The sequence below is a fragment of the Culex pipiens genome, chromosome 3 (genome assembly GCF_016801865.2).
Source record: "Culex pipiens pallens isolate TS chromosome 3, TS_CPP_V2, whole genome shotgun sequence".
NCBI classification, from domain to species: domain Eukaryota; kingdom Metazoa; phylum Arthropoda; class Insecta; order Diptera; family Culicidae; genus Culex; species Culex pipiens.
This window is the reverse complement of record NC_068939.1, coordinates 63,926,511-63,938,187: the sequence shown is the minus strand read 5'-3', so window position 1 is coordinate 63,938,187 and position 11,677 is coordinate 63,926,511. Positions and strand designations below refer to the sequence as shown.

The following is an 11,677-nucleotide window of genomic DNA, read 5'->3' as shown; positions in this document are numbered from 1 at the left end:
GAAAAAGTGACCAATAGGGTGACAAGAAAAATGGAAAATTTCGGAAAATCGCAAGAGATACCTCCTGGATCGATTCTTTAGGCAAAAACAAGTAACTGTGCCAATTTTGAGCCAAATCGGTTAAGGCTAAGGGGTCGCTTTTCATCGTTGAAGTTTATATGGGGAAAATCGCAAAAATGTATGGGGAAATTTTTGCAGCAGGTGACGCAGGTCTCGCCCAAAATTGTCCAAGTGTGAGATTCTTGTAGGAAATTTAATAACCTACAACTTTGTAGAAGGGTGCAAGACGATTCGAGTTGATCCTGATGAGTTATAAGCAATGCGATGAAAAGAAATCGGCTTATATACTTGAAAGTATACAAGGGGTATATAGGAAGTAAATAAGAAAATATTTTTTTCTAGAAAAATCACCAAAAATCAGGATCAACTCGGATCGTTTTGCACCCTTCTTCAAAGTTGTAGGGAATTAAATTTCCTACAAGAATCTCACACTTGGACAATTTTGGGCGAGACCTGCGCCACCTAGCAAAAAATTACTGAAACGATGTTTTTCCCCATACATTTTCGTGATTTTCCCCATATAAACTTCAGCGATGAAAAGCGACCCCTTAGCCTTAACCGATTTGGCACAGATACTTATTTTTGCATTCGGAATCAAGTCAGATGGTATCTCTGATGTCGATTTTTTTATTGTCACCCTAGTGACCAACCACCTGTGTAGTTTATGGGTCATACAACGAGAAAAAAAATCTTGATTCGATTGTTCGAAGATTCGACTATTGGAAGTAATTTTTTTCTGAGCCTTCGGATAATCGAGTCTGGGCTGTAGAATTTTTTGTGAAATTATTAGTTCAATTGAGGTGTTCTTTATTTGTGCAAGGTACAATAACAATCCCACAATTATACAACAAACAATTTTCAGACAGTGATTTGTTCCTGATTTAATTCACTTTTGAGTTTTTTTATGCAGTTTGGTTCAAATGTGTGCACTTTAAAAAAAAAAACAAAAATATTCAGTACTTCGTTCAAGAAATCTGAAGGAAATCTAGTTTTGACTATTTTAATTTTTGGCCCTCAAAAACTGTTAATTGTCAAATCAAGAGTTTTTTTATAAGGTCCTATAAACTATTGTGTTTCATATGTTTAAAAGACCTTTTCTAAAAAATTAAGAAATACACATTTTCTCGAAAGACATTGAAAATTCGACGAATATCTGTCGAGACCTCAGATAAAAACTTAATACTCAAGGGTATTTTTAAATGCAAAAAAAAACTTTAAGTGGCAAGAAGTAAACACGGTGCAGTGTGTACCAAATTAGTTCAGGTTCATTTTGATAGCTTTTTTTTTTAAATAAAATTAAATAAGGCCGTTGCAAATATTTTTTGAAGTTTATGTCCCTCGGCTCTGACCAAAGTCGAAGGGGGGGGGGGGGGGGGGGGAAATATAAAAAAAATATATAAAAATTTAAATTACAAGCCAAGGTTTTAACATTTGGATGAAAAATGTGTTTTAAAATGCATTTTACAGTTGCTTTCCAATAACTAGTTTTGAAAATATCGAAATCTAAATATGTTTATGAACGCTAGAAAATGCATTTTAACTGGGGAGGTCGAGGTAAGCTATGATCGCGACCGGTTGGTTTGAATTTTCGATCCGCGTTTTTTTTTTTTGTCGTCTTCTGAGGATTTCTATCGGCTAGTTCTGGAGGATCTTGTGAGTGGTAGTGGAAAAGGTGGAGATGGTGGATATATCCGGGTTTCGATTCCTTGTGTGGATTTGGCAGATCCAGGTGACGTTGCTGATCTGCTGCTTTTATGGAAAGTCGTCGCTAAGCTGGGTTGGAGCCACAATCGCGCAAATGGCAAGAAAATCTTGGGAAATCTTCGTTGCGGTCATTGATAAGGACCGTGTACCCAAATCCCGGTGAGAGAATTCCATTTTGAGAAAAAATCAAGGTTTCTTTTCATTATTTGAAATTTAAATGTTTGACATTTGCAAAGAACAGCAAACGGTTTTTGTTTTCATGGTTACCTTCGTTTTTTTAAACAATTATTTTTGACAAAAATGGTGATATTTTTTTTCTGTTTTTTAGGCATTCGCTTTCATAAACTTCATTTCTTATATATCCAGAGATTTTTTTTTCGGTTAAAAAGGATCCTATAAACATAGGAAAGATCATAGTAAAAGGAACACTTCAACGTATTTCTATCGGCTTGTCTCTTGAGAAAAACCTAGGAGCTGACGATTGGTAAACCATCCGGTTGTGCCTTTTGAAGATTTGCTGTTTCTGGGTGAGAGCTTTCCATAATTATTTACTAGATGATTATATTCCCCTATATTGTTATACTATAAATTAAATAACCTTCCTTCCCCTCACCTTCTTACCCATTCCCCAATTCCCATTTAACCAGTTCCACTTCCTCCCTAAAAATATAATTATCTGCCAAATTTACACTAACACACCACACCTAACTGATTCGGAGCGTTTGGTACGGTATGTCCACGCATCCTTCCTCCCCTGTAGATTCTGTGAAATGTGATCCGTTCTCAGAATCCTCTCTGCGGTAAACACAACGCAGTAGGGCTGGCCGCTTTAATTTTTGTAATACATTTTCGGGTGTTCTCGGATGTACTGCAATTATTAATATTGACAAGAAAAGTGCTTGGGGCGTAATCTAATCACAAGACTTTCCAGCATGCTTTCATCGGACTGGCTGCGTTTGTGTTAGATTAGATTAGATTATTAGATTAGCTAGAAAATGCATTTTAACTGGTTTTCAGTTGATTAAACTTTAATTTTCATTAAAATTTTCAAGTTTTTCGAATTTTTTATTTTTTTTGCACCCAGATTATTCAGGCCAACTTTGAAGGGGCAGTGCGACATAATTTTGAACAATATTTGCAACGGCTTTAATCAAATTTATTAAACTTCCGGTATTTTTCAAATACATTTTTTTCTCAATTATGAAAATAATGGTAATAATTATATGTATGAAATTATAAGTATAAAAATTATTATAAGCATGAAAAATCAACCATTTTATGATTGATTTTTTATTCGTTATGAAATGCCACCAAAAACCTACATATTTTTTTTATTGGTTTAAAACCGGTTCATTCAGAAAAAATAAATAAAGCTTCTTAAAAACAGCTCGCAGAGTCGCAGGTATTCTTAGATAGATAATAAATACATTTTATTTATACTCTCTTTTGTAAAATTTACAATGAACACTTTTCAATACTATTATGTTTAATTTATCGTAAACGAAGCTCCATTCGCGTAACTCGAATCCCCTCCCTGTCCACCCTGGTTCCCAGCCGTTGAGAACCCACTGGAGTACGATAGCGTTACGTCCTTGTGGTAGGGTATCCTGTACGTTTGACTTCCGGAAAGGGCCGCCGATCCCGAGATACCTCCCGCCCCAACGGTGAATCCCTGCGATTGCGATGCCGAATTGGACGCCCCAAACGAACCCAACGGTCCGCTGCTCTGGAACGAGTTTGACTGCGCGTTGGCCGCACTGCTTCCAAACCCATTGGAACCGAACCCGTGCGTGAAGGAGTTGGCGTTGGCGTTCGAACTGGATGAGCCGAAACCACTGGAACGATTAAATTTGAATTGACAAAATGATTAAAAAAATGTTTTAGACAAAGTTACCCAATTTGCTGGTTCAAGCTGTTGGCGTTCGCGTTCGACGCGGACACTCCGAATCCGCCGGAATTGATGGTGGCCGTCTGTGCGTTGGCAGCTGCCGCACTCCCACCGGATCCTCCGAAACCATTTCCGGTGGCCACTCCTGCGCCGGATCCAATGGACGATCCAAATCCTTGACTAGCTGAGTTTGCGCTTGAACTGGATCCGGAAAAGCCGAATCTGAAATTTCAAACTTAATTGGTATGCGAAAATATTTTTCCGGGGGTCAAGGCAAATTTTTACCCAGGATATCTCGAGTTAAAGGAAGCAGATTGGGCATTGGCTGCCGATGCTGATCCTCCGCCACTACCGTGCTGAGTATTGTAGGAGTTTGCATTCGCAGCGGATGCCGAAATGCTGGACCTGAATTGAAAAGAAAACAATTTTGGGATTTTAAATTGTTATTGCCTAGCATTAATTTCTTCATTATAGAAACGTTTTGACATCGGAACATGAAAAAAATACATATATGAGCGCTTAGCAATGTATTCTAAATATTTTACAATAGATTGTACATGGGTAATTCTCTACCAACTCAAACGAAATCGGGAAAAGTTGCCCCGACCCCTCTTGGATTTTCGTTAAACTTTGTCCTAAGGGGTAACTTTTGTCCCTGATCACGAATCCGAGGTCCGTTTTTCGATATCTCGTGACGGAGGGGTGGTTTTTGAACATGCGAAAAAAGAGGTGTTTTTCAATAATTTGCAGCCTGAAACGATGATGAGATAGAAAATTGGTGTCAAAGGGACTTTTATGTAAAATTAGACGCCCAATTTGATGGCGTACTCTGAATTCCGAATAAACGTATTTTTTATCGAAAAAAAAACACTAAAAAAGTTTTAAAAATTCTCCCATTTTCCGTTACTCGACTGTATTTTTTTTGGAACATGTCATTTTATGGGAAATTTAATGTACTTTTCGAATCTACATTGAGCCAGAAGGGTAATTTTTTCATTTAGAACAAAATTTTTCATTTTAAAATTTCGTGTATTTTCTAACTTTGCAGGGTTATTTTTTAGAGTAAAACAATGTTCTACAAAGTTGTCTGCTCTACAACTTTGTAGAACATTGTTACACTCTAAAAAATAACACTTAGAAAAAACACGAAATTTTCAAATGAAAAATTTTGTTCTTAATGAAAAAATGACCCTTCTGGGTCAATGTAGATTCGAAAAGTACATTAAATTTCCCATAAAATGACATGTTCCAAAAAATTTTACAGTCGAGTAACGGAAAATAGGAGAATTTTCAAAAAAAAAATAGTGTTTTTTTTAAAGAAAAATACATTTTTTCAGAATTCTGAGTACGCCATCAAATTGGGCGTCTAATTTTACATAAAAGTCCCTTTGACACCAAATTTCTATCTCATCACCGTTTCAGGCTGCAAATTATTGAAAAACACCTCTTTTTTCGCATGTTCAAAAATGGAAGGGGTCGTACCGCTCCTCCGTCACGAGATATCAAAAAACGGACCTCGGATTCATGATCAGGGACAAAAGTTACCCCTTAAGACAAAGTTTCACGCAAATCGAAGAGGGGTCGGGGCAACTGCTGTGTGAGTTGGCGGAGAATTACCCACATGTTTTTACAAGGAGATAAAAATTTGAGTCAATAATTATTTTCAGTTCCCTTATTTTTAGTAAAAAAAATGAAGGAAGGGGAAAAAACTTGAAAATTTAATGTCCTTATTAGTTTGTTATTTGTCTAACCTTTAGTTCTATCTAAAGATCTTCAAGATCTTCCAAGCTCCTCTGAAAGTGTGAAACCAATCTGATGGAACTGGAAGGCTTCACTGCATAATATCACCACTAAATCAACGCACCTGACTGGAATATCTCTATCACACGCATCAACCACAGTTCATATCTAGAATACTAAACACACCCCGCCGAACACTCACATCCTGCGCACTACATGTAATTGAGAGTTTAATTACCCTGGGAATCCTCCGCCATTGAAGCTCTGGGAGCTGGCAGCCGCTCCCGAGGCGCCGCCGCCGCCAGAGAATCCATTATGATGACCGGGGGAAGACGGGGAGGTCTGGTGGTGCGAGTTGGCATTGGCCGCGGCCGCAGATATTCCCAGTCTGGAGAGTCGAAGGAAATTTATTGTTTCTCGTTACTCCTTCAATGGAAACAGCGTTGGACATTAGACAAGTGAAGATTTTATTTACCCCGAGTTGCCGCCGCCATTATTCACGGTAGCCGTCTGGGCAGTGGCAGCTGATCCGGACGAGCCATGCTGGTTCCCAGTTTGGATCGTTTGCGAGCCAGCGGCTGCCGATGAACCGGAGAATCTATGGATAGAGTTAATTTATTAGCATTGCTGTATTTGATACTGATTGCGCGGCGAATGTTTTATTCATCCTTAACGACCCAATTTTACGATTTGTGACAATCTTAAGTTTGAATAAGGCCGTTGCAAACATATATATTTTTTTATTGTTTTTGTTGCCCTTCAAATTATTCCAAATATCAAGAAGAATCTTTTAACTTGAAAAAAACTATGAAATTTTTATGAAAAAAGTAGTGAAAGCGATTAAAATAATATTTTTCCTGCAACTTTTTTCCCCCTCACTGATTCAGCTGCTTGTGCCAAAATGAACCAGAAGATTGTTTCGGGAGAATAAATATCTGGGTAGGGGAATGATTTTACAAGTTACATTGATGTTTCTCAACGAGTGAAACTTTTTTGGATAAGTTTTCAAAAAAAGCTGCTTAATTTTGCTGAGCTGTTGTTTCTGGCGAAAAAATTTGCTGGTTTAGAGAATTTTTTGGCAAATATCAGCAAAATAAAATCAGGAAAACCTCTCTGCTGATTTGGCGATGGATTCCCTTTTCGTAATGAAGAGTGGGTAAACATGATACCCTTTTTTGAATACCCGCTTTTAAAATGTTTAAGGTAACTTCAGCACTTTGTGAAGAAATTGCAAGTTTTACTTTTTGAATAAATAGCTTTAAAAAAATGAAATGCATTGTATGAGAATTACAAATATCAAAATTAAAACCAATTTTGAGCACAAATCTAGTTTTTAAACTTCTTCAACAAAGTATCTAGGGTCCTTTCATAAACCCCATGGACACTTTGAGGGGGGTGTGGGCGGTAGGGAGGCGATTTTCCATGCTGCATACAAAAAAGATTTTTTGTATGGACAATTGCCATGGGGAAGGGGGGTTGGAGATTTACAAAAATGTATCCACGTGATTTATGGTAGGTCCATAACAATGTGTGGATCATGTCTCTCCCAAAGGCACTATTATAGACAACTGGTTGTATGAATAGTAAAACGATAATTTTTTGTTGCCAAGTCCACCGAACTGTTCATGCACACAAAATCATATTTTTTTTATAAAATAACGATTATTTTCCATGAAAATCAAACAAAATGAAGAAAAACGTTCATTTGAAGTTTTTGTTATCAAATGTAAAAAATTGTGTATAATTGGTTTTTTTTGTGTATTATTTTATTTTTTCAGGTCTCTCCACTCTTCTCAATGGAAAAAAATATAAAAATAATGTTTTTGTATTTATTCAATAATGTTCTTTTGCAGCATCTTCTTTTTGCCTTCCTACTGAGGAAAGGCTATAAAATCAATCGAAGTAAATACTTTGGCTTCATCCATAAAGTACGTCACGCTAAAATCAGCCAACATTTACACACACACCCCCCCCCCCCCCCCCTTTGTCTCGCTTTGCCTATACTTAGGAAAAGCGTGACAAAGGGGGGAAGGGGGCCGATTTTAGCGTGACGTACTTTATGGATGAAGCCAATGGAGTAAACTTATTTTAAAATAAAATGCAACTTATGATATATTTTCCTAAAATTATCCCTCAATTGCAATAAAATGTCAATACATTTTGGAATGCCTGAATCAAATGACAGTCACTTTGTAATCTTAATGTCAAGAGTTCGAATCCCGAGGTGGGAGGTTTCAAAGTACAAAATGAGTTTGAGGCGCAGTCTAAAAATCAATGGTTCGTCATGAATTAAAAATAAATATGGATTTTTTTTATCTCACAGTTCCAGCTCAAGTCAATGTTTTATAACCAATTCCAAAACTGTTTCATAAAAATTATGACAAAACTTCCTATTTTCAACCCAATTGAGATACATTTTTAAAGAAAAATATTTGTGTCGTTTAATCGGGATCAAAATACGAAAGAATCATAAGTTTATATCAATAAAAGATAAACAAAACAAAGTTTACACTGAACCTTCATTTTACAAAATCACAGATGAATCAAAAGGCAATTTTACATGATTATTCAAAATAAGTCCTCGGGCTACAAAAGATGTCCTCGCGGGTCACAATTGGCCCGCACGCCATACTTTGGTCACGTCGGAACTAGGTTCCGTTCTAAGATGCCAGGCGCCTCCATGGATTTATTCTAAGAAAGAGAGCTTAATGGAGGCGCATGGTTTCTAAGAACGATTCCATAAATTTGTAATGTTTAGAACTGGTAACTTGTATGAACTGGCCAGAAATTAACTAGCTTAGCATGATGGGTCTGTAGCACGCTGTAGGGGGTGACACAATGAAGAACTGGACAGAAATTAACTTAAACGTTATTATGTCGATTGGAGTGTGTTCAGGGAACCAAGTTCTTACAGAACGTGACGCAAATGTTCACTACTTACCCAACGTTTCCTCCCGCATTCGGATGGTGGACATCATCCGGCCTCGTGGTAGTGGTTCGTACAGTCGGTCTGCGACGCGTAGGCCGGCCACTGAGGGAACAAATTTGAATAATTTTCACATACTTTCTTCAACTGAATTCAAGCTTTTTTTAGTATCTAAAACTAACCCAAAGATAAATCCAGTAATATCGCGTCCAATATTGACGGCACCTCGTATCAACGCCACATCGTCTTCGTCATCGCCGACGTCTTCTCCGAGAAACTTAACGCGGCTACATTCTACACATTTTATTTTTTCAGGTCTCTCCACTCTTCTCAATGGAAAAAAATATAAAAATAATGTTTTTGTATTTATTCAATAATGTTCTTTTGCAGCATCTTCTTTTTGCCTTCCTACTGAGGAAAGGCTATAAAATCAATCGAAGTAAATACTTTGGCTTCATCCATAAAGTACGTCACGCTAAAATCAGCCAAAATTTACACACACACCCCCCCCCCCCCCCCTTTGTCTCGCTTTGCCTATACTTATAACACGCAATGTCACACTTTCTCTTTCATGTGGACACCTTAGGGGGGTTGAAATCACTCTATCCAGGTTTTTAAGCGAAGATGGCGTTCTAATGGTGAACGTCCGAAATGTCAAAATCACGTAGTAGCACCAACATAAGAAAACAAATGTGGCTGTCATGCCAGGGCACACTTCTTTTGTAATATTGGTACCACTGCGAGATTTTGACATTTCGGACGTTCACCATTAGAACGCCATCTTCGCTTAAAAACCTGGATAAATGAGAGGAAGGCACCAACCAACTAAAGGTGGATTAAGTAACGTTTTTTGTAAGAAAAACACATAATCCTTCTAACTTATTTTCAACATTTTAGATACATTAATGAATCATCAAATTTAAGGATAATAAAAACAAATTTGAAATGTCAAACACATGATCATTCCGATAGAAATATTTTCTAAAAAAAAAATCTGTGGAAACTTGCAAGAAATCAGAAAAAAACAAAGGCTTTTTTTGATGAAATGTTGTTTGAATATACAGCGAAAAACTTTTAAAAACTGATATTTTTTTTCCAAACTTAGCACTCTTTGTAAAATTTTAGGCAACAACTAGCTTATTTGAGTGATTTTATAACCTTTCCTCAGTAAGGTGAGGAAGGCAAAACTGATAAAATTTTACCAATAATAGCAGTATTAAATAAAGGTATTACAATAACTCGCTTTATTCATCAAGATTTTGCTATTGAGCTTGCGGGCCAAATAATGAAAAAAATAAAATTACTTTCATTGAGACACATCTATCAGTAAAAGTTTTTTTGATTTTTCAGGCGTTTTTTTTTTTCATTTCAAAACAAAACAAAAATCTGGTTCTGATCAATCGGTTGAAATTTATTAAAATCAACACACCCCCTAAAAATATGCAATAAAAGTGTTTAAAAAGGGTGACAAAGACATTGAAAAAATATGTAATCGCGTCATTCATAAAGTATGTCACGCTCTAGGGGGGGGGGGGGGGAGGGGGGTCTGAGCAAGTGTGACATTGCATGTTATAAGTATAGGAAAAGCGTGACAAAGGGGGGAAGGGGGCCGATTTTAGCGTGACGTACTTTATGGATGAAGCCAATGGAGTAAACTTATTTTAAAATAAAATGCAACTTATGATATATTTTCCTAAAATTATCCCTCAATTGCAATAAAATGTCAATACATTTTGGAATGCCTGAATCAAATGACAGTCACTTTGTAATCTTAATGTCAAGAGTTCGAATCCCGAGGTGGGAGGTTTCAAAGTACAAAATGAGTTTGAGGCGCAGTCTAAAAATCAATGGTTCGTCATGAATTAAAAATAAATATGGATTTTTTTTATCTCACAGTTCCAGCTCAAGTCAATGTTTTATAACCAATTCCAAAACTGTTTCATAAAAATTATGACAAAACTTCCTATTTTCAACCCAATTGAGATACATTTTTAAAGAAAAATATTTGTGTCGTTTAATCGGGATCAAAATACGAAAGAATCATAAGTTTATATCAATAAAAGATAAACAAAACAAAGTTTACACTGAACCTTCATTTTACAAAATCACAGATGAATCAAAAGGCAATTTTACATGATTATTCAAAATAAGTCCTCGGGCTACAAAAGATGTCCTCGCGGGTCACAATTGGCCCGCACGCCATACTTTGGTCACGTCGGAACTAGGTTCCGTTCTAAGATGCCAGGCGCCTCCATGGATTTATTCTAAGAAAGAGAGCTTAATGGAGGCGCATGGTTTCTAAGAACGATTCCATAAATTTGTAATGTTTAGAACTGGTAACTTGTATGAACTGGCCAGAAATTAACTAGCTTAGCATGATGGGTCTGTAGCACGCTGTAGGGGGTGACACAATGAAGAACTGGACAGAAATTAACTTAAACGTTATTATGTCGATTGGAGTGTGTTCAGGGAACCAAGTTCTTACAGAACGTGACGCAAATGTTCACTACTTACCCAACGTTTCCTCCCGCATTCGGATGGTGGACATCATCCGGCCTCGTGGTAGTGGTTCGTACAGTCGGTCTGCGACGCGTAGGCCGGCCACTGAGGGAACAAATTTGAATAATTTTCACATACTTTCTTCAACTGAATTCAAGCTTTTTTTAGTATCTAAAACTAACCCAAAGATAAATCCAGTAATATCGCGTCCAATATTGACGGCACCTCGTATCAACGCCACATCGTCTTCGTCATCGCCGACGTCTTCTCCGAGAAACTTAACGCGACTACATTCTACACTGACCAGAACTAGCAGTCCCAGCAACAGAAACACTCGACAAGTCACCGCACTGTTCATCTTATTTTACTGAAAGATAATACAAAGTTTCACTACAATTTAACCGTTCGCTGTACGATCCACAATCTCGACCATTTAACTTCCGAGTTCAGTTCGCTTCTGATCGATAGGTCCGCGTTTGCCGAACCGTTTAATCGCGCGATCGACGCGTGGGCAGTGGCCGTTCTGATCCCTCCCTTGGAGCCATTAGAAGTACTCGAACGTGCCTTAATGTTCGCGCGCAGTCGATTTCAAGCGCGTGACAATTGATCGTTCGAAGGTTTCCGATCACGCACCAAGAGGGGTGTCCTTAAGCGGCAAACCGGTAGAACTGACTCATGCTCATAATTACATTCAGCGCCAATCGCCAACGATGATAATGGCTTCAAACTGGCGCGGTTTATCGATGGGAAATTCCAAGCTAGTGGACAAAATCGAGAAGTGCTCATTAGAAACACTTCTTTCTATGATTTAAAAGTTCTGGGATTAGTTAACAAATAAAACAACTAATGAAATCGGTTCA

At 37.4% G+C, this 11,677-nt stretch overlaps 1 protein-coding gene across 1 annotated transcript; it reads right to left on the bottom strand.

The window, feature by feature from the left end:
- Window positions 1-3,169: 3,169 nt before the first annotated feature.
- Window positions 3,170-11,385, bottom strand: LOC120418534 (keratin, type I cytoskeletal 9-like). Its single transcript, XM_052710102.1, has 9 exons — window positions 11,000-11,385; window positions 10,833-10,922; window positions 8,501-8,644; window positions 8,334-8,423; window positions 5,868-5,990; window positions 5,631-5,780; window positions 3,938-4,057; window positions 3,659-3,874; window positions 3,170-3,599 (listed from the first exon to the last, which is right to left on the bottom strand). Exons 1-9 carry the CDS (start codon window positions 11,173-11,175, stop codon window positions 3,251-3,253), a joined length of 1,458 nt encoding a protein of 485 aa, XP_052566062.1. The 5' UTR covers window positions 11,176-11,385; the 3' UTR covers window positions 3,170-3,250.
- Window positions 11,386-11,677: the final 292 nt, after the last annotated feature.

Excerpts from the sequence above, each read along its gene's own strand:
- LOC120418534 (XM_052710102.1), bottom strand. The coding sequence starts at position 11,175 with ATGAACAGTGCGGTGACTTGTCGAGTGTTTCTGTTGCTGGGACTGCTA. Across the intron at positions 8,424-8,500 it reads ATTACTGGATTTATCTTTGG|TGGCCGGCCTACGCGTCGCA; the intron begins GTTAGTTTTAGA and ends TTGTTCCCTCAG. Across the intron at positions 4,058-5,630 it reads AATGGCGGAGGATTCCCAGG|GTCCAGCATTTCGGCATCCG; the intron begins GTAATTAAACTC and ends TTTTCAATTCAG.